Source organism: Bos taurus, chromosome 16 (assembly GCF_002263795.3).
Source record: "Bos taurus isolate L1 Dominette 01449 registration number 42190680 breed Hereford chromosome 16, ARS-UCD2.0, whole genome shotgun sequence".
NCBI lineage: Eukaryota > Metazoa > Chordata > Mammalia > Artiodactyla > Bovidae > Bos > Bos taurus.
Genome location: NC_037343.1, coordinates 64,255,338 through 64,277,515, shown reverse-complemented (window position 1 = coordinate 64,277,515; position 22,178 = coordinate 64,255,338). Strand labels below are relative to the sequence as shown.

The window sequence follows — 22,178 nt, the reverse complement described above, 5'->3', positions numbered from 1 at the left end:
CACTAAGTCGTGTCCGACTCTTTTGTGACCCCATGGACTGCAACCTGCTGGACTCCTTTGTCCATAGGATTTCCCAGGCAAGAATAAGGGAGTGGGTTTGCCATTTCCTCCTCCAGGGGATCTTCCTGACCCAGGGATCGAACCTACATCTCCTGCTTGGCAGGTGGATTCTTTACTACTGAGCCACCTGGGAAGCCATAAAGCATAAAATGGGAACTGGCAGGAAGTCAAAGAAAGCTGTGACTGCTGCAAGGAAAAGAAGTCCTACTGACTACCAGAGAGACCAGAAAACCCGAGAGAAAAAGTGAGCCCATGACATGTGCAGTGGGCCCCCCAGCTCAGCAGGGACTCTCACCCCCTAGCCCAGCACCACCTACAGTGTTCCGCAGGGCAGCCTCGCTCTCCTCCAGGCTCAGGCGCATCTGTGTGATGAGCCTGCGGGTATCCTGAACTCGGTCCTGATGCTGGCTGCCCAGGGTCCGAAGTCTCTCCACGGTCATCTTGAGGTCATCCAGGCGGGTCTGGTAGCTATTCTCTTGGCTCCTGGCCTTGGCCAACTGGAGATTGAGGGATCTAATAGCACCTGAACACCAACAAGGAAAGGGAGGATGAGCACGTTGGGGGGTCAAGTCATCAAAAATAGAGGGCTGAAAAAGTGACTTTGACTGGCTTTCGGCAAAACAGTAAAAGCCCAGTATGTGAATGCATGCTTTTTTATCTCCATCATTTCAAATCTCAGGAAAACATCACAGACAGTTCTGCCACCTCCGCAAGGGCTAGGCAGAGACATCTGCTGAACTGTTACCACCAAAGATTCTGTAACCCAGGGGACTGCTTTCTAAGCCTCTGAATTCTCTCCTGTGTAAAACGGGCCTCCATCACCTTCTGAAATCTGGGCTTCTCTCAGAAGGTCCTGCAGGGCCTGTTCAGCCTGCTGCATCCTGCCCTCCAGTTCTGTGTCAGGCACTGCTCCTCCGCCAGCCTGAGCCTTCGAAAGCAGTGTCTCCAGGCTCTCAAGTTGCTGCATAAACTGATCCATCTGAAACCACGAAAGAAAGAGGATTAGAACAGAGGATGGGGTTCACGGTGGAATATAATATGCCAGGTATCCAGGGGCTAAGGCTCCCCAGGTGGCACTAGTGGTAAAGAACCCACCCCCCAACAGGAGACAAGAGACACCAGTTTGATCCCTGAATCGGGAAGATCCCTTGGAGAAGGGCATGGAAATACTGGTTGCCACTCCAGTGTTCTTGCCTGAAGAATCCCATGGACAGAGCAGCCTGGTGGGCTACAGTCCATAGGGTTACAAAGAGTCAGACACAACTGAAGCGACTGAGCACAAACGCATGCATCCAGGGGCTAATGGCTATAAGTCCAGAAAGGCTTGGCATGTCATGGTAAAATTCAGACTCTAGACCCTAGACTTTCTGAGTCTGGATCCTGGTCCCACTACTCACTAGCTGTGTGACCTTAGGCAAGTCACTTTCTTTATCCATAGGATGAGGATAATAATATCGCACAGACTTATTATTTGGACTAAATGAGTTAGTATTTGTAGAATAGTGCCGGGAATAGAGGAAGTGCTACAGAGGCTGGTTAAATAGATAAATTTTAAAAAACAGGCTGAGTTTGTTCTGCATTTGGGTTCTGTTTGGACCCTTCGCTCCCCCGCCCTTCACTCCAGTAAAAATAATAATTCACAACTAACAACAACAACATCAATTTCATTCTTCTCTGGAATTTGAATGAAAAATTTCTAGAGGCCATTTCTGTTTGGACAGCCCTGACACCTTTAGATTCCTCTTTTATGGAATAAAAGATAACAACATATCTTTTATGTTGTTGTTGTTCTGTTGCTAAATCGTGTCCAACCTTCTGCAACCCCATAGACTGCATCATGCCAGGCTTCCCTGTCCTTCACTATATCTCGAAATTTGCTCAAACTCGTGTCCATTGAATTGCTGATGCCACCCAACCATCTCATCCTCTGTCACCCTGTTCTCCACCTGCCTTCTACCTTTCCCAGCATCAGGGTGTTTTCCAATGAGTCAGCTCTACACATCACATGGCCAAAGTACTGGAGCTTCAGCTTCAGCATCAGTCCTTCTGATGGATATTCAGGGTTGATTTCCTTTAGGATTGACTGGTTTGAACTTTGAGTCCTCAAGGGACTCAAGAGTCTTCTCAAGCACCACAATTTGAAATCATCAATTCTTCGGCTCTCGATCTTCTTAACGGTCTCACATCTGTACGTGACTACTGGAAAAACCATAGCTTCGACTACATGGACCTTTGTTGGCAAAGTGATGTCTCTGCTTTTTAATACGCTGTCTAGGTTTGTCATAGCTTTCTTTCCAAGGAGTAAGCATCTTTTAATTTCATGGCTGCAGTCTCTATCCGCAGTGATTTTGGAGCCCATGAAAATAAAATCTGTTATTGTTTCTACTTTTTCTCCTTCTATTTGCCATGAAGTGAAATTTTGTTGTTAGCAATGCTTCCTAAGGCCCACTTGACGTCACATTCTAGGATGTCTGGCTCTAGGTGAGTGACCACACCATCATGGTTATTTAGGTCATTAAGACCTTTTTTTTGTATAGTTCTTAAGTGTATTCTTGCCACTTCTTCTTAATCTCTTCTGCTTCTATTAGGTCCTTACCATCTCTTTTATCGTGCCCATCCTTGCATGAAATACTCCCTTGATGTCTCCAGTTTTCTTGAAGACATCTCTAGACTTCCCCATTTTATTGTCTTCCTCTGTTTCTTTGCATTGTTCACTTAAGAAGGCTTTCTTATCGCTCCTTGCTGTTCTCTGGAATTCTGCATTTAGTTGGGTATATCTTTCCCTTTCTCCCTTGCCTTTTGATTCTCTTCTTTTCTCAGCTGTTTGTAAAGCCTCCTTAAATAACCACTTTGCCGTCTTGCATTTCTTTTTCTTGGGGATGGTTTTAGTCACCGCCTCCTGTACAAGGTTATGAACCTCTGTCCATAGTTCTTTAGACACTCTATCAGATCTAATTCCTTGAGTCTATTTGTCACCTCCACTGTATAATCATCAGGGATTTGACTTAGGTCATACCTGAATGGCCTGATGGTTTTCCCTACTTTCTTCAATTTAAGCCTGAATTGGTAATAGGGAGCTCATGATCTGAGCCACAGTCAGCTCCCCAGTCTTGTTTTTGCTGATTGTATACAGCTTCTCCATCTTTAGCTGCAAAGAATACAATCAATTTGATTTTAGTATTGACAATCTGGTGATGTCCACGTGTAGACATCACATCGTCTCTTGTGTTGTTGGAAGAGAGTGTTTATTATGACCAGTGTGTTCTCTTGGCAAAGCTCTGTTAGCATCTGCCCTGCTTCATTCTGTACTCCAAGGCCAAACTTGCCTGTTATCCCAGGTATCTCTTGACTTCCTACTTTTGCATTCCAGTCCCCTGTGATGAAAAGGACATCTTTTTTTGGTGTTAGTTCTAGAAGGTCCTGTAAATCTTCACAGAACCAGTCAACTTCAGCATCAGTGGTCAGGGCATAGACTTGGATTACTGTGATGCTGAATGGTTTGCCTTGGAAACGAACTGAGATCATTCTGCCACTTTTGAGATTGCACTCGAGTACTACATCTCAGACTCTTTTGTTGACTATGAGGGCTACTCCATTTCTTCTAAGGGATTCTTGCACAGACCGTTTTAGATACAATGGTCATCTGAATTAAATTCACCCATTCCCATCCATTTTAGTTCACTGATTCCTAAAATATCAGTGTTCACCCTTGCCATTTCCTGCTTGACCACATCCAATTTACCTTGATTCACGGACCTAACATTCCAGGTTCCTATGCAGTATTGTTCTTTACAGTATTGGGCTTTACTTTCACCACCAGACACATCCACAACTGAGCATTATTTCCACTTTGGCCCAGCCACTTATTTCTTTCTGGAGCTATTTCTCTGCTCCTCCCCAGTAGCATACTGGACATCTTCCAACATGGGGGGCTCATCTTCTGGTGTCATATCTTTTTGCCTTTTCATACTGTTCATGGGGTTCTCAAGGCAAGAATACTGGAGAGATTCACCATTCCCTCCTTCAGTGGACCATGTTTTGTCAGAATTCTCCACTGTGACCCATCCTGGGTGTCCTTGCACAGCTTGGCTCATAACTTCATTGAGTTATGCAAGCCCCTTTGCCATGACAAGGCAGTGATCCATGACATCTCTTTTATATGTTTAGGTTTCCTTTGTTTGTTTCATAAGGACATTTCTTGGGAAAAATCCATTGAGAAAGTGGCATATTATAATAGAGCACTGAATTCAGATTCAGTGGACATGGGTGGCATTTTCAGTTCCACCTATGTGACTTTTAAAGAATAACACATTTTTCAAAAATGGTAAATATAAGAACCTAACTCTGAAGTATTATTACTACTACATGGAAATTTTTTAACATAACAATTTTTCAAGAGAGAAATAGTAATCCCCACTCCTGTCCTCAGGAGACTAGGAGGAGCCTGGGTTTGTGACAGAACCACCCAGAAGATACTTCAGGATTCTACTTGTGAAGGTGAGGGCTGGCTAGCATGCACACCTGACTCTTCACTTGATTATAGCAAGCTGGACAGTTGGTTAATGCTGCATGGTCACAGTTGAGGCCGTCAAATCCTGGCTTGCAAACACAGCTGCCATCACTTCTACACTCCACGGGCTCCGAGCCCATTGGGTTGCAGTTGCAAGCTAGAGACAAAAGACAAACAGGAAGCTTTCATGTCAAACTAATTCTGGAACCTGGAGGTATAGCAAAGATAAAAGGAAGATCCAGTTACCCAAGCAAAGAACCCTTCTTTGCCCTTGTTGATTCATATTGTGTTGGATTAGTTTCTTGGCTATGTCTCCAAGCACATTCCCAACACAGAGAGGTCTTGGGAATCATCTGGCAGGTCTGTTTGGTGTGTGTGTGTGGATGAAGAGACACTTCAACAGCCCATCCTTTCTAGTGACACTGATTTACTTCCCCCCATTAAATTGTAAGTCTCTTGGATATTCCACAGATACTCTGGGTTTGCTCACAGGAAGAGTAACATTTCTTCTGGGCCTACAATATGCCAGATGTAGACACCTCCCTGCATATTACAGATGAGAAATATGGGCTCAGAGAGGTTGAGTAATCTGTCCTAGGACATGCAGCAAGAAGATGGCAAGAATGAGAACTTTGGAAGAGCCAGTACTGTTGTCCTTCTGCTCTGCTGCCTTTGACGTAGGGAATGCAGTAAAGTAGTACCTTTATTCAATCAAACTGATTCAGTAGCACTGGGTCACATTCTGTTCTAGGAGCTGAGGATATACCAGTGGGTGAGACACTGCTCACATGGAGTGATTCTCTGGGTACTCCAACTTCAGTGATCACAAAACTCTTGGAATAACATCTGAGCATATGTTATTATTTGCTTCCATATTTCTGTGTCTTCCTTATTAGCATATGAGCTCTTTGCTGAGCTGGGCTGACTTATTCATTATTATAACATCAGTATATAGCTCCACACTGCACACATGGTGAGAGCTTGATAAAAGACAGTTCAGTGAAAAAATTATATTGTCTAAATGCAGTGAGATCTATGTTAATAGCACTTTATAGATATGGGCTTCCCTGGTGGCTCAGACAGTAAAGAATCTGCCTGCAATGCAGGAGACCTGGGTTCAATTCCTGGGTTGGGAAGATCCCCAGAGAAAAGACAGCAACCCATCCAGTATTCTTGCCTGGAGAATCCCATGGACAGAGGAGGCTGGTGGGCTACAGTATATGGAGTCGCAAAGAATTGAACATGACTAAGCAATTAACAATTTCACTTTTCTTTTCAGATGGAATTATATAGTTTACAGTGTGCTTTCTCATATGCTATTTTATCTTTGCAACTACTTTGAGTAAAATATTAATCATCCGTATGAGGAAACTGAGACTCAGAGAAATTAATTGGCGAGATCAGAATAATACAAGAGGTACGTTAAAAAACTGGACTTAAGCTCATACTGCTGATGTCATGGGAATGCTTCCTATCATATGACATCACAGCTAACCCACAAGCTGGGGTCAGGGCAGGTGGAATTTGTGCCCCTGGGGAGAAGCCCTAAGTTGCACAGAGGTCCTCAAGCATTTCCAGGGCTGGGCACTCTGGTCTGAATGAGGGGCTCTGGGCGCCCTGCAGACCTCCTGGGGAACCTCCAGTCTGGGTCCCCAGAGCCACTCTGGACCTTAAAACAAGCAAGTTCCTGAGTTCTGGGCACCAGGCTGGTCTGGGACCTTGGTGACTGAGCGGTGAGTCTAAGTGGCAGGCCAGCTCCCTTGAACTGAATTTGCCTCTAGAACAGAACACATACAAAGGCTTGAAAGAAGGGCTGAGCAAGAGGCCCGGTCTGCACATTCGTGCTTTGATCTGATCTGAAGCAGCCCCCAGGAATGCTCCACGAGAGCTACTGCTTTGAAGCCCGACCTCCTTAGGAGACGTGTGGACTGTCACCTTTCTATACATCAATCACACTGACTTCCTGAGAGGGTCTCTCCAACTACTTTACAGCCCACTCCCCTCCCACTTCAGTGTGTCCAGGCTTCATCTCGAGTCATTTATTACCTCCCTCTTACGGGTCTGGCGGCCACTTGCCTGCCTACCAGCCTGGGGACTAGCATAGGAGGCAGCCCCATTTTATCTCCTCTTCCACTTTGGAATGTAAACCTGGCCCTTTTCACTTCTCCCACTCAGCCTTAACCCTTTCGACATCCTCTGGCTCTGACTGCCAGAGCCCTGCTGCAGGGGAAATTGGTCTTAAGACTTCTGATCAGTGAAAGGTCCAGGCAGGTCAGAGAAGCCAAAGTAGCATCACAATATTACCCGTGGTCAGCCCTGCCCATTTGTATGTTCTCACACGTGTACATGCACACACGCACACACGCACACACACACACAGAACCTGGCCAGTCTGCCTCGGGGTGCAGTCCTACCTCGACACTTGTCCGCTGGGTTGGGAGCCAAGGGGTCCCCATAGTAGCCGGCTTTGCACTGGTCGCAGTGGGCACCGGTCGTGTTGTGAAGGCACTTCAGACACCTGCCTGTCAGGCGGTCGCAGTTCCCGGGGGCACTGGGGTCCACATTGTCGCTGCACTGACAAGGTTGACAAGGCCTCACTGGACCATGTTCCCCAAAGGGGTCCCCAAAGTAGCCGTCGGCACAGAGCTCGCAGCGGGCACCTGGAAGGAACCAAGTCAAGCCGCCCACGGGATCATCGATTAGAAGCAAAACCAGAGGCAGAGGCTGAAATTATGCTACTCCCCAAAAGAGCTTCCCTAACCTGGGACCCCACAAAAGCAGGCTCAGGAGCAGGAACCCACAGCAAGAGGCTGACTCTTCCACTCCACGGTGGTCACAGATTCTAGAACACAAGCACCACCAGGGGCCTTCCTGCCAGTTAACAAGCTGGCTAGGGAGAAGTCAGATGGAGCACCAAACCACCAAGGCTGCGGCTCAAGACAAGCTCTTCTTTGAGACCAACCAGCAGAGAGGTGTGACACGTATAACGTTACTAAGTTTCCTTCTTTAGCTTGGTTCAATTTTTTTTGTTTGTTTTTGATGAGGACCTTTTTTAAAATCTATATTGAATTTGTTATAATATTATTTATCTTTGGGTTTTTTGGCCATGCGGCATGTGGGATCTTAGACCCCCAACTAGAGATCAAACCTGCACCCACCCCTCAACCCCTCATCCCATCCCCAACCCCCATCTTCACCCCACTGGAATGTGAAATCTTAACAACTGGGCCACCAGGGAAGTCCCTCCTTGGGGTTCATTTTTTTAAAACTTAGTTAAATTCCATATTTCATCTGACAACTTCGCCTCCTAATTACAAACCTCTTAAAACAGCTTTAGATGTCTCCTCCCATAGCTCTACACCCTGCCCTTCTTCAATCCACTTCAGCTCTTGGGCATCGATCTCTCCTTATCTTTAAAATGAGCCCATTGAGAATAACCCTGAGTCATGAGCAGTCCCTGGAGATCCCTTGGATTGGACAGATGCATGGCAGGAGAACAGGGTGGGCAGCTGGCCTCACCAGTGATGCCGTGGGGACAGTTATTGCACACCACCTCCTCTGTCTCGGGCATCACGGAGCAGCTGAACCCATTGCGACAGGGACAGGGCTTGCAGCTGCCTGGGTCATGCGGGTCGTTGTAGAAACCGATGGGGCAGTCCTCACACTCAATGTCAGGGTTCTCATCCCCTGAGTAACAATCTCCTGGGAGGCAGAGGGAGAACGGAGGGCAGAGAAATGAGCAGGTAAAACTATCCACTTTCTTTAATACAGAGGACGACGCGTGGGAGGCAGGGGTTAGTAATTCAAAGCCTCCCTGTCTGCAGCTTTCCCCAGAGTGCCTGAGCGCTGGCCCTCCCCTCTGCCCTCCTGCCAACTCTAAACATGGCCACGACCCTGAATCTCACCCTCCCTCTCCCAGGCTAAGCAGACACGCACTCCTTTTACCACCATCCATAAGTTAACACCACTCCCCTCTTCCCCACGGCCTGACTACACCACTTGTCGGCATACTCATTCCGGTCCTGACACTGCCTTTGATCTCCCCAAACAATTCTTGCAATGTGACACCAGCTCCCCGACCCAGCACTGAACCGTGACAGCCATTTCCTGTAACCTAGCACCTTTCTCACAATCTTGTGGCATTTCCATCGTGAAAAGGATGGAATGTAATAAAGCGCCGTGTCCATCTTCCCTGGAGTCCAGCCCTGCTCTCCTTAATCCTTTCCCATCTCTGAAATGAGCTCAGGCACGGCCTTTCCTGCACAGCTCTCTCTTCCACAGGAGACCCCGGTCACCTGGCTGCACCCCGAACCGCCTGGTCCCGGTGTCTTTTCACTCACCTGTGTCTGGATCACAGGCCCCTCCCCCTTGGCAGTTACAAGGAATACAGGTGCCAAAAGGTCCCAGTCTGGCTGAATCTCTTTTGTAGCCAGAAGCACATTCGTGGCAGAACTGTCCCTTGTACCCAACAGGACATACACATTGTTCAACCCAGGGTGCTGGGGTTCCCGAGACGGGGCGGGCTGAGATCAAGGTCACGTTGTCGAGGTACCCAGTGCCTGCAAGAAAGAAGACAGGAGGGAGACAACAAGTGGTTAGGTCCAGGGATCTAAAGTCAGGCCTCACACTGGATTTGTTTCTTAACTCCTTAATAAAAAGAAATACACATTTTAAGGCAAGACGAGGAAAATTTAGACATAAAACTTTCTCTCTGCCCTTTGGCTTCCTTCCTCCCTTCTACTTACATTGTGCATCTGCATTATGTGTTAAGCAGAGCTTCCATGTGGCAGAAATACCTGCTCAACCACAAAGATCAACTTTTCTCCTTCTGGCTCCAGCCATGTAACTCCTTAGACATAACATTCCTTTGTCAATCCTGGAAAGGGGTCACAGTGACCTCCTGCTTACTTGCCTTGTATGTGCAGACATCATTGGTGAACTTTATGTCAATGCCAATATATCATTTCCCTTAAAGACAGCGATTGGTGCAGAACTGACTAGTCAGACAACCTGGAGAAACTGGGTCATGCATAATGGAAGTTCTTACTTTAAATACTTGCTTATGACCTTATTAATGTTACTAGTTATATTATATGCTGCCTATTTTACAAGATTAAAGTTCTCTGCAAATGTAGGCATGCACGCTCAGTCACTCAGTTGTGTCCGACTCTTTGCAACCCCATGGACTGTAGCCTGCCAGGTTCCTCTGACCATGCGATTCTCCAGGCAAGAGTACTGGAGGGGGTTGCCATTTCCTCCTTCAGGGGGTCTTTCCGACCCAGGGACTGAACCCATGTCTCTTACATCTCCTGCACTGACAGGCAGATTCTTTACCACTGAGCCACCTGGGAAACCCACCAAATGTGTGCCTGAGCCTCAGATAAAATTAATGATAATTAGGTGACTAGAAACAATTTGATCAAATACATAGTTTTACAAGATCAGTGATTGTAATAATGTACAGTATGGGAAGAAGCAACAAAAGGGAACTATTCTGAGGACTGTAACAGACTAGTAAGACAGGTGGTCCAGAGGCTTTTGGTTACTGTTAACAGAAACTGGCCCAGTAACAGCACTTTCTGTGGCCTGTCAAAAAAGTCCTCACTTGACTTGGGAATGTGCATTTCTAGCGCTGTGGGACAAAGTGGTCACAAAATACCTCCCAAACCATGACTGAAATTAAGACAGAAGGGAAAGGACTGTAAAATAAAGAACACTGCCCACTATCCTGTTCTACAAGAATCAGGTCTTTAGCCACTGTGGTCGCTGACCTACAGCACATCCTGAAAGGAATTCAAGACAAAGATCAGAATGAAGTACCTTGTGCTCTCATAAACCTGACAAAACCGGCCCTTAGACAGTCAGATATTTTCAGGAAAAATTCTATTGATCCAGTTTATTGGATCTTCTCATACTTAGAGAAGCACTAAAACCATTAATTAAGATATCTGTCCCCTGGGAATAGCAGTACCCTTCTACCAAGACATGTGCTTAACTGCACACACTCCTTCCAAGGTCACATACATACTGGCTTCCCCTTTACCACTTTGGAACAGTTCTCAGAACTTTCCGAGAGACAGCCTCCAGGCTCTACTTCTTATATTGGCTTGAATAAGACTTTCCATTTCTTTCTTAGATTGACTTTTTTTTTTAACTTTTTATCTTTTATTCGAGTATAGAGTGACTACTGATTAATTTTTTCAGTGATAGCCCAGATGACATTCACTCACTCTGGCGTGCATAATGATGTAGCACTTCATCATCGCTGAGTGCACTGGTTCTGGTGTCAGAAAAATCAGGATTTGAATTCTGGCTTGATCCTCACTAGCTCTGTGAATTGGACAAGTCACACAATACCTCTGACTGTGTTTCCTCAGCTACAGAAGAGAAATGACAGAGGTATCCACCTCCCATGTTGTCATGAAATTAAATAAGACAAGGCATGTATCCTAGTGCGCTTGGCACATAGTAAAGATTCAATAAATTGTGCGTAAACATCTTTTCCACTTCCTGCTTTATTCACTGTATCAGTCACATGGAAATGGTGCATGTTAGCCATGCATCCTTTTTACATGGATGCTAAAAAAGCTTAAGCAGTCTCATTTAAATAATTCCAACCGCGATAAGGAGAACGCAACGTAGTACGTAGTATGTAGAAAGTTCAATAATGGGAATTTACAAAATACACGGTGATGTCCAAACATGGTAGTACCGAGTATAATCCCAAAGGGAAACTACTCAAGAAATAAAGAGAACAGTGTTGTAGATGCCACTTCTGAGCTAAGGGAATGTGCCCTTTTGCTATAGGTTACCTTCTTCAAGTAATCGGCTTCAATCTAAATTCAGAGACTCTTTAGCAAGGCAGCATCATTTATTCTTCATTGATGTGACCTCTTTCCATGAACTACTCCTTCTTAACTCTTTATTGACCGGGGGATTTTTGCAGAAACTAATGGTTGTGGTTGGTGATTTGTTACATTGAAATACTCTGGTCAATAACGTTTGGGTAACAAAAGATGTATTAATACATCTCTGGTCAGTAATGTGTTAACAACGTCTTGTAGAATGTAAAAATGTAGACCCAATCAGAGATTCTACATCAAAACCATTCATAGTTTGTCTACTTGTTTGGAGACTGTCACCAAGTTAGAGAGCTGAAGTAAGTTAAACGAAAGCCTAACAAGGGAGGAATTCCTTTCTTTTAGTCACTTACTGTATTCTCCGTAGGTAGCTCGGATCCTCAGGGCTGTGAGGTTCCGCAGTAACCTCCGATACTCAAAGTAACTCAGCTTGGGTCTCCAATTACTGCTTGGATGTTCATTTAATCTGCATGATTTAAAACCAAAAGGTGAAAAATCCAACTCTTATCAAATCTTATAATGTGTATACCTGATTCAATTATGCCCGAGAGTGCAGGAACAACTACGCCCCTTCACAGCCCTGCTTAGAGGGGGATAAAGGACAGGGAGCCATATCCCTGTAGGCACAAGCCTGGAGCTTTCCCACTCCGTGGGCAATGCAAGCCCCACAGGATGTGATGGAGTGTAGGAAGCTGAACTCCAGGGGTTACGGCATCCAGTGTGGGTCCAAGTCCTCAGAGACCACTTTCTATTCTTAGTCACACGAAACCTAATAGCAGGAACATCTCTGAGTCCAGAAGCTCTGATTTTTAAGAGCTGTCATTCATGTTTGGTTTTGTTGTTTAAATGATTTGTTATCTGAGCATGTTTCACCTCCTCTTCTCACAAGCCAGTGTCCACCTTTCACACTGTCCACATCTAATACTTCTTAGTTTTGGCATCGTGTTGCCTCGGTGTATCACATCACCAGCCCCTGTACCATTTTTTTATTTTAATGTTTTTTGGTTTTTACTGGAATAGCTCTTCCAGGAACAACCCTAACCCTTTTGCCTCATCCACTGATTCATGAAATAAGTATTTACTGTGCACTTGTTTTGAGCTAGAAGCTGTGTTAGGACAGAGAATACAAAGACAAGTAGAGTGAGGTGATCAATGTCTACCCAAGGTGGTGGGTAAACGTGTAATTATGATACAATGCAGAGAGTGCTATAACAGATGCGTGAACAGCATGCCACAGAAATTCACGATGGACTGTAACTTTACCTGGGGTTCTGAGAAGGCAAATACAAAGGGAAAACCTGTAAGCTGAATCTCAAAGAGTAGTTCACCAAGCTGAGACTGTGGGAATGGGTGTTCCAGCATGGAGAGCTAAGTGTGTGCATCAGAATAAGCGGCAGTTGGTTACTGAAGAACACAGTGTGTGTTGTGGGTCTTCTATACATTATTGCCTTTAGTTCTACCCTGGGGTAGGCCCCCAACAACCTTCATCTGAACCACTGTGAATGTGATCCGATGGTTCAGTTAAAGACTCTACCCAAACTGTCCTCCACACAGGATTTGCACCCAGCCTCCACATCTGATCACGTCGCTCCTCTACTTCTAATCTCTCAATAGATTTCCATCATCTTGCAGGCATGGGCCAGATCTCAGCACCTGGACATGACGTCCAAGAACCACCATGCTGGGTCTCTTCCCAGCCCTTTTAACTTTATCTGCCCCTCTGCCCTGTACTAGCTGTGTTCCAGCCGTAACTACTGCTCACCAATGCCCTATACTATACCTGTGCATTCCCACATATACTCACACATGCAGGTTGTCCTGATTTGTCCCTGGCAAAGCCTGGTGCTTATTTCTGTTCTCAGTCCACACAGTTCTCCTAGTGAAGCTTTTCCTGACTTCTTCAGACAGAACTAAGCCACTCCTTCCTTTCCTCCCAAGTCCCCATGAGCATGCACCACCACTGAAGTGACTTTATACTGTATTATGTTGGCACAAATAATAACATGCTCTACAAGACAAGAGCTCTTAGAAGACAAAGACCATGTTTCTTCATCTTGAATTCTTAGCCTCTGATACACTATTAAGCATGTGATAGGCACATCCCCTCCCCTGAACTCTCTGTACCCACCATTCAAAATTCCCGTACTAGAGAGAAATATTTGCAAGTGATGTACTTGATAAGGGATTATTATCCAAAATATACAAATAAGTTACACAACTACTCAACATCAAAAAAATAAACAGCCCAATTAAAATATGGGCAGAGGACCTAAATAAACAGTTTTCCAAAGAAGGAATACAGATGGGCAACAGGCACATGAAAAGATGCTCAACATCACTAATCATCAAAGAAATGCAAACCAAAACCACGATGAGATATCATCCCACACCTGTCAGAATGGCTATTATCAAAAAGACAACAAATAACAAGTGTTGGCAAGGATGTGGAGAAAAGGGAATGTTTGTGCACTGTTGGTGGGAGTGTAAATTGGTTCAGGTGCTATGGAAACCAGTGTGGAGGTTCCTCAAAAAGATTAAAAATAGAACTACTATATGATCCAGCAAGTCCACTTCTGGGTATTCTTCTGAAAGAAACAAGAATACCAATTCAAAGAGAAATACACCTATATGTTCACTACAACATTATTCACAATAGCCAAGATATGGAAAATGTCCATCAATAGAAGATACAGAAGATGTGGAGTGTGTGTGTGTGTGTGATGGAATATTACTCAGCCATAAAAAGAATGAATTCTTGCCATTTGCAGCCACATGGATGGACCTAGAGGGTGTTATGCTAAGTGAAAGAATTCAGACAGAGAAAGACAAATGTAATATGATTTCATTTACATGTAAAATCTAAAAAACAAACATAATGAAACAAAAACAGAGTCATAAGAAGGGAGGGTGTGGGGGGTGAGTGAACGGTGAGAGAGATTAAAAGGTAAAAACTTCCAGTTATAAAATAAATGAACCACAAGGATGAAATGTACAGCCTGGGAAACACAGTCAAGAATCTACTAGCACTGTATAGGGCCAGGTGGTAACTAGAATTGTCGTGATCACTTTGTAATGTATAGAAACATTGAATCACTATGTTATGGACCTGGAACTAACATAGTGTTGTAGGTCAATCATACTTCAAAAAATCTCCCATTTCACAGGATAACATGTAACTTCCTTAGACACACACAGGACCATCCATGACCTCACCTCCGCCTCTTCTCTGACCTCACTTCTCACTGTATTCCTCTCCCCTGTTCCATGTTCCACTCATGCCTAATCACTTAGAATTTCCTAAATGTACAAAACTTCCTCAAACATACTTTTTCTGCCATGGTAACCTTCACTCCTTTTCTTTCCTTAGAAAGCTACTCTTCATTGTCACATCTTCTCAGTAAGCTTTCCTAGATCATCACTCCAATGCAAGTTACTGATGCCTCCTGCATGTATTCAGAACACTGGTGTCCACTTTGTCTCTTACAAGCTGCGCTGCAATGATCAGTTTATTTTTCTCCCCCATTAGCCTGTCAGGGACTGGTGGGCAGCAGTCATGACCTGTCTCAGCACATAACACCATATTTGGTCCATAAAGGTGCTCAGAAACGCTTGTTGAATAAATGAATGATCACTGAATGAATAAACAAAGGAATCAGACTTCAAACACCGTTTGCTCTATTTGACTTACTTGCAGTCTCTCTCTTTACCTGAATGTGTAAGTCTTGGTGATCCCACAAGGCAGTGTCTTGTCACGCGGCATCAAGGGAGCTGTGATCTGTAGACCAGCACCTTCCAGAATCACGTCATGGGCAGATGGGTGTCTGCCTCCCCTGTCCACACGGTAGTCAAAAGACAGGCTCTGCCCATAGCTCACCTGTTGATTCCCAAGAAATTTGGCTGTGAAACAGATCAAAAAGACTAGGATCAGCTGGGGGACTAGAGAAGAAAAGGAGTGAGCAGGTTTGCATGGATGTTGGCAATTTCTCTTGGAGTTCTGTATTATTCACCCATCACTCCCCACAAACTACTCTTTGAGAAGAGCCAGTTCATGGCACTGGACATGGCCATACTGCTATTGACTATGAAGAAGGGTTAGTTAATGAAATGCTAAAAGGGCCTCATTATAAGACAATTCCATCTATTACATGATTCACAGCATGGCCCTTATCACTTCAGTTCAGTCGCTCAGTCATGTCTGACTCTTTGCAACCACATGGACTGCAGCACATCAGGCTTCCCTGTCCATCACCAACTCCTGGAGCTTGCTCAAACTCATGTCCATTGAGTCAATGATGCCATCCAACCATCTCATCCTCTGTCATCCCCTTCTCCTCCCACCTTAAGTCTTCTCTAGCATCAGGGTCTTTTCAAATGAGTCAGCTCTTCCCATCAGGTGGCCAAAGTATTGGAGTTTCAGCTTCAGCATGAGTCCTTCCAATGAATATTCAAGACTGATTTCCTTTAGGGTGGACTGGTTGGATCTCCTTGCAGTCCAAGGGACTCTCAAGAGTCCTCTCCAACACCACAGTTCTAAAGCATCAGTTCTTCGGCACTCAGCTTTCTTTAGAGTTCAACTCTCACATCCATACATGACTACTGGAAAAACCATAGCTTTGACTAGATGGACCTTTGTTGGCCCTTATGACAGACCAATATGTAGAGATTCCCAGGTCTATCAGCAATAGTACCATCTGGTACATAGTGCTTTCTAGTTTATAGAATACTTGCACAAACATCATCACATTTGGTGGCAATAATTCTTGGAGTTAGTCATTATTCTTCCCACTTAATAGCTGAGGGAATTAAAGTTTGGAAAAGTTAAGAGGCCACCTTGCCCAGGAATCACATATCAGCTAAGAATATGAACTAGAAATTCTAGCCAGAAGGACTTCCTTGGTGGTCCAGTGGCTAAGACTTTGCCTTCCAATACACGGGGTGTGGGTTCAATCCCTGATCAAGGAACTAAGATCCCACATAATCTCATGGTCTGCTGCTGCTAAGTCACTTTAGTCGTGTCCGACTCTGTGTGACCCCATAGACGGCAGGCAGCCCACCAGGCTCCACCGTCCCTGGGATTCTCCAGGCAAGAACACTGGAGTGGAATGCCATTTCCTTCTCCAAGGCATGAAAGTGAAAAGTGAAAGTGAAGTCGCTCAGCCGTGTCCGACTCTTAGCGACCCCATGGACTGCAGCCTACCAGGCTCCTCTGCCCATGGGATTTTCCAGGCAAGAGTACTGGAGTGGGGTGCCATTGAAAGCTAAAACATAACACAGAAGGAATATTGTACTAAATTCAATAAAGACTTTAAAATGAGCCACATGAAAAAAAAAAGAAATCTAAAAAAAGTTTTAACCAGAGCTTTCCCATCCAACTTTTCTGATTTTTATATTTTTAAAATTTACAATTGGTTTAAAGCTTTGAGAAATGCTTTGTCTTCACCTTTCCATCTGCTTCCTGATAGACCCACAGATTTGACCCGAATCCTTATTTCTTGTCTTGGTGGGAAACTTAGAAATTTGCCATTTGACTGAAGCAGGAACCTGCACTGGGATCTGACCACCTGGACACCCAGTTCTACCCTACTGGGCCATGACTTTGTCAATAGGACAGAAGCCCCAATTGTCTTCTGGAGATGCTACTGCCCTGGACACTAAGTGATAAGATTTTCATGTTTTCTAACCCCATTCTTCTATCCTGACTTCCTAGTCTTCTAAATTGACATCTACAGGAAAAACACCACACGTACCAGGAGCCACAAAATAGACAGGGTCTGATCGTCGTGCGGAGCTAAACACATCTTGATGGCGCTGTGACCACTGGAGCTTTGCAGGAAATCCATTTCTCTGGACAGCCTTCCAGCCATCAACATCTGGAACATAAGTAAAACCACTCTTCATTAGAACAAACCTTATCATCTGTTGAGTTAAACAAGGCAAGACTTGATTGCTACTCACTAGCAATGAGTGAGTAACAAGTGGGTTTTCTTTATATTTCCACATTCATGCACCATCCTCAGAATTCCCTATGCACCTCTCTACTTGGCTTTCACCTTCACCTACTCCTGTTTACACCTGCTTTAACTTCTTGTCTTTGAATCTGACTCTTGGAATAAGAGAACATGTTTTCATCTGCCTGTAATTTGCATTTTTATTTCATTTACATAAACACGGTCTGGCCTTAGTGAGGTTAGAGGGTCCAGTATGTCCAGAGAGAAACTCAGAGTTGAGATCATATTAATCTCCCATATTTTTAGAGTGCTTTGTAGCTTGGTAACTAATTTCACATAAATTAACTCGTTTGGCATACATGAAAGAAATAATATTAGTGAATGTGAATTCCATTCCAAGACTTGTGTTAAGCCCCTCAATCCAATGATTCTTTTGTGGTTTTAAAGTACATTAATAGGAAATGCAGGGAGTTGAAAATCTGTTCTCTTTTTAGTTATTTTTATAAGTCATTCATAAGCTGGTCTGAGTATAACTTTTCCAAGACACGAGGCTCTTTCTTATTGCCTGACAAAATAACGTACATTTAAAGCTAGAAGAGAGTCATCCTGTTAAAGGTGACTCAAGGACCCCATCCTGCGGACAGAAGTCTACAAGCACAAAGCCCTGTACAGCAGTAAATAAAAGCAAAACACCTAGAAAACAGAATGCTTTACCTTGATGGAAGGTAGATGTGATTTTATGGACACTGTAGTCTCCGGAGCTTTGGCAGCTGGCTGAATGCCCATAGCAAAAACACTGGGTGCAGCCCTCAGGGTTTCTCCCATCCAGGTGATAGTAACCTGGTCGGCACCTGCAGGGGCATTTTGGAAATTGGGACAATATTATAGGCTATTTCTCATCCCCACAGAGAATACGGTGACTGATCATTTCTACTTTCTCTCCCACCCAGCCCATTAATTCCCAAAGGTGAGAAATACTCAGTTGCACATACCACTCTCACTCCCAAACCTCCAGATGGACAATCACAGGCCCCCATTAAGAAAGCAAGAAGAATATTCACTTTCTCTTGCTCTAGTAGAGCAGCAACAAATTGGGCGTGATGGTCTGGAAACGGTGATTTTTCCCATCCTTGGTAAGGAATTCAGTGGGCAAGATGGGGAGGGGTCAGGTAGGGCTGTGTAGAGTTGGCCCAGTCCTAGAGCAAGTGTTTAAAGGGGATAATAGGGTGGGAAGTGGGGGCCATCAAAAGACAGGCAAATGCCCCTGGATTGGGAAAATCCCCTGGAGAAGAGAAAGGCTACCCAAACTAGTATTCTGGCCTGGAGAATTCCATGCACTGTATAGTCCATGGGGTCACAAAGAGTTGGACATGACTGAGCAACTTTCATTTTCACTTCACTTCCATTGTGCAAAATCAGAAAGGCAGGCTAGCTGTGAACTGTAGATGCTACATAAAACAGCAGTAAATAAATATCTTTTTTTTCCTCTATAGATCAAGGGTTTAAATACTCATTATAGTTTCTGTGGAGGAAAACTGCAGATTAAAAGAGATTAAAAAACAAGGAAAGAAGGAAGGGGGGAGGGATAAGTGAAGGAAGAAGTGAGTCAGAGAAAGGGTGAAGAAAGAATGATGAAGGCAGAAAGGGAAGGGAGGGGTGTGCTTAAGGATATACTTGGGAGATAAATTATGAAGAATGGAGGTCACTTCTAGGAAGGAGGGAGGATATTGTGGGGCTGGTACATTTTTAGCAAAGGCCAATTTCATAAAAAAAGCAAGAGAGTTGCAGAAAAACATCTACTTCTGCTTTATTGACTATGCCAAAGCCTTTGACTGTGTGGATCACAACAAACTCTGGAAAATTCTTAAAGAGATGGGAATACCAGACCACCTGACCTGCCTCTTGAGAAATCTGTATGCAGGTCAGGAAGCAACAGTTAGAACTGGACATGGAACAACAGACTGATTCCAAATAGGAAAAGGAGTACGTCAAGGCTGTATATTGTCACCCTGCTTATTTAACTTACATGCAGAGTACATCATGAGAAATGCTGGGCTGGAAGAAGCACAAGCTGGAATCAAGATTGCAGGGAGAAATATCAATAACCTCAGATATGCAGATGACACCACCCTTATGGCAGAAAGCAAAGAACTAAAGAGCCTCTAAAGAGGAGAGTGAAAAAGTTGACTTAAAGCTCAACATTCAGAAAACTAAGATCATGGCATCTGGTCCCATCACTTCATGGGAAATGGATGGGGAAATAGTGGAAACAGTGGCTGACTTTATTTTTGGGGGCTTCAATCACTGCAGATGGTGATTGCAGCCATGAAATTAAAAGATGCTTGTTCCTTGGAAGGAAAGTTATGACCAACCTAGACAGCATATTGAAAAGCAGAGACATTACCTTGTCAACAAAGGTCCGTCTAGTCAAGGCTATGGTTTTTCCAGTAGTCAGTCATGTATGGATGTGAGAGTTGGACTATAAAGAAAGCTGAACACAGAAGAATTGATGCTTTTGAACTATGGTGTTGGAGAAGACTCTTGAGAGTCCCTTGGACTCAAGGAGATCCAACCAGTTCATCCTAAAGGAGATAAGTCCTGGGTGTTCATTGGAAGGACTGATGTTGAAGCTGAAAGTCCAATACTTTGGCCACCTGATGCAAAGAGCTGACTCATTTGAAAAGACCCTAAAGCTGGGAAAGATTGAGGGCAGGAGGAAAAGGGGATGACAGAGGATGAGATGGTTGGATGGCATCACTGACTCAATGGACATGGGTTTGGGTAGATTCTGGGAGTTGATGATGGACAGGGAGGCCTGGCATGCTGCAGTTCATGGGGTCACAAAGAGTTGGGCACAACCGAGCGACTGAACTGGAACTGGATGTGAAGAACTGACTCATTGGAAAAGACCCTGATGTTGGGAAAGATTGAAAGCAGGAGGAGAAGGGGACAGCAGAGGATAAGGTGGTTGGATGGCATCACCGACTCAATGGACATGAGTTTGAGTAAACTCCAGGAGTTGGTGATGGACAGGGAGGCCGGGCACGCTGCAGTCCATGGGGTCGCAAAGAGTAGCACACTGCTGAGTGGCTGAACTGAACTGAATTTCATATAATTAGTGCGGCTGACAACATTTGTTTTATTAGATTTTCTATTTCTCTGTTCTATTTTGAAATTTAGAAGGTTTTCAGAAAAGGACTCCTCTTGTATCACTTAAGCTATGTTTCACCACCCCCACTCCAGTAGCAAAGAACTGGCTGAAAACACAAGCCAGGAATGTACCTGGCATTGCCTCTGCCCAGGTATAAGTGATTGGCTGCATGCCAAAGAACTGCTTTCTTTCTTTGAAGGAAATATGGGGGAAGGTTTTACCTCTGGGGCCCACCTCACAGCCCTCCGCTTACAATAGTCTCAGGGGAGCGAAGAGTTTTAAGTCCAGGCTCAGTTTGTATTTAAGGAATTTCCTGCAGCAGCAACTGGGGGCGGATCGGCCTCACTGTACCACCTGCCCCAACGTGGCTCTGACATCCTCCCCTAGTTTGTGTGTGTGCACATAATCACCATCCCATCGCTGGGCAGGTCCTCGTCTGCACACAATGGTTATTTATGGCCATATGCTGCAGTATTTCCACTGACTAAGATTTTCCCAACATGTTTACTTAGGCCAGGCCTTCCCTGGGACTGAGTTGAGTCATGAGGCTTCATCCCTGCATACCTTGTACAGAGCACCTGGGACTGAGAGCCAGCTGGCCAGGGACTCCCCAGGGCCCTGTCACAGCATACACAGAGAAGGCACCCAGAGCAAAAGCGTGGAGTCTAGTGAGATTTGGGGCCTTGCTTGTATTTTTAAAAAATTATTTATTTATTTAGTTGACTGCACCGAGTCTTAGCTGTGGCATGTGGGATATTCATCTTCATTTTGGCAATGTAAACTTTTAGCTATGTGACATGTAGGATCTAGTTTCCTGACCAGGGACCGAACCTGGGCCCTTTGAATTGGGAGCATGGAGTCTTAGCCACTGGACTACCAGGGAAATCCTTTGCTTGTATTTTTTTTTTAAAGCCTAGTTTTTGCAGGAGTTCCCAGTGGTTAAGACTCTGTACTTCCAACACAGGAGGCTCGAGTTCCATCCCTGGTGAAGGAACTAAAATCACACATGCCGTGCAGTGTGGCCAAAAAGATAAATAAAAAAAACTAATAATAATAAGGTCTAGTTTTTAAGGCCAGGGAGCAGGAAGAAGGTCATCAACATTGGTTAAGTGTCCCTTTTCCATGAACCGCACTCATGCTGGTTGTCAGGGGACCTCCTGCTGTGTCCAGAGGGCCACAGTTCACACAGACCTATCACAGCGCTCTCCCGTGACAGCTGGCTTGCAGACACAGCGGCCCGTGTCACAGGGCCCCACGATGCCGGCTGGATCACAGTCACACTTGGAGTCTCTGGAAAGAAGAAAAAGAAAATTAGAGCTTCGTTTCCAAATGCTCTGAACTACACACATGAAGATCAGGCACTCATAAACAAATGTCACCAACTTGAGTCAATCTTTCATCTTCAGTGAGGCCTCTCTTAGCTATTCTTGTCCATGCTAATCTCTCTCAGACCCTTTAAGAATTCATCTGTCCATGCTACTAGCGCTACTCAAAGTGTGGTCCGTGGCTGGCAGCCAGTCCAAGAACTGTTTACTACCCACTGCTAGAGAGAGGAGGGGTTCGCCTCAGAATGTAAACCAAACTCATCCACTCCTAGAGAGAGGAGGGGTTCGCCTCAGAATGCAAACCAAACTCATCATGAAACGGTT

At 44.8% G+C, this 22,178-nt stretch overlaps 1 protein-coding gene across 4 annotated transcripts in view; it reads right to left on the bottom strand.

The window, feature by feature from the left end:
• Positions 1-22,178, bottom strand: part of LAMC2 (laminin subunit gamma 2) — a 77,285-nt gene that overhangs the window by 13,833 nt on the left and 41,274 nt on the right. For 3 of the 4 annotated variants that reach the window (XM_059875822.1, XM_010813534.4, XM_002694208.5), the window contains 11 exons: positions 21,721-21,819; positions 18,093-18,229; positions 17,178-17,300; positions 15,138-15,327; positions 11,784-11,896; positions 8,911-9,129; positions 8,090-8,272; positions 6,985-7,230; positions 4,582-4,727; positions 883-1,039; positions 378-583 (listed from right to left, as the gene is read on the bottom strand). In XM_059875822.1, coding sequence (XP_059731805.1) covers positions 378-583; positions 883-1,039; positions 4,582-4,727; positions 6,985-7,230; positions 8,090-8,272; positions 8,911-9,129; positions 11,784-11,896; positions 15,138-15,327; positions 17,178-17,300; positions 18,093-18,229; positions 21,721-21,819 — 1,819 coding nt within the window. The remainder of the gene's footprint in view (positions 1-377; positions 584-882; positions 1,040-4,581; positions 4,728-6,984; positions 7,231-8,089; positions 8,273-8,910; positions 9,130-11,783; positions 11,897-15,137; positions 15,328-17,177; positions 17,301-18,092; positions 18,230-21,720; positions 21,820-22,178) is intronic. The other variant, XM_024976879.2, reaches the window with a different exon arrangement.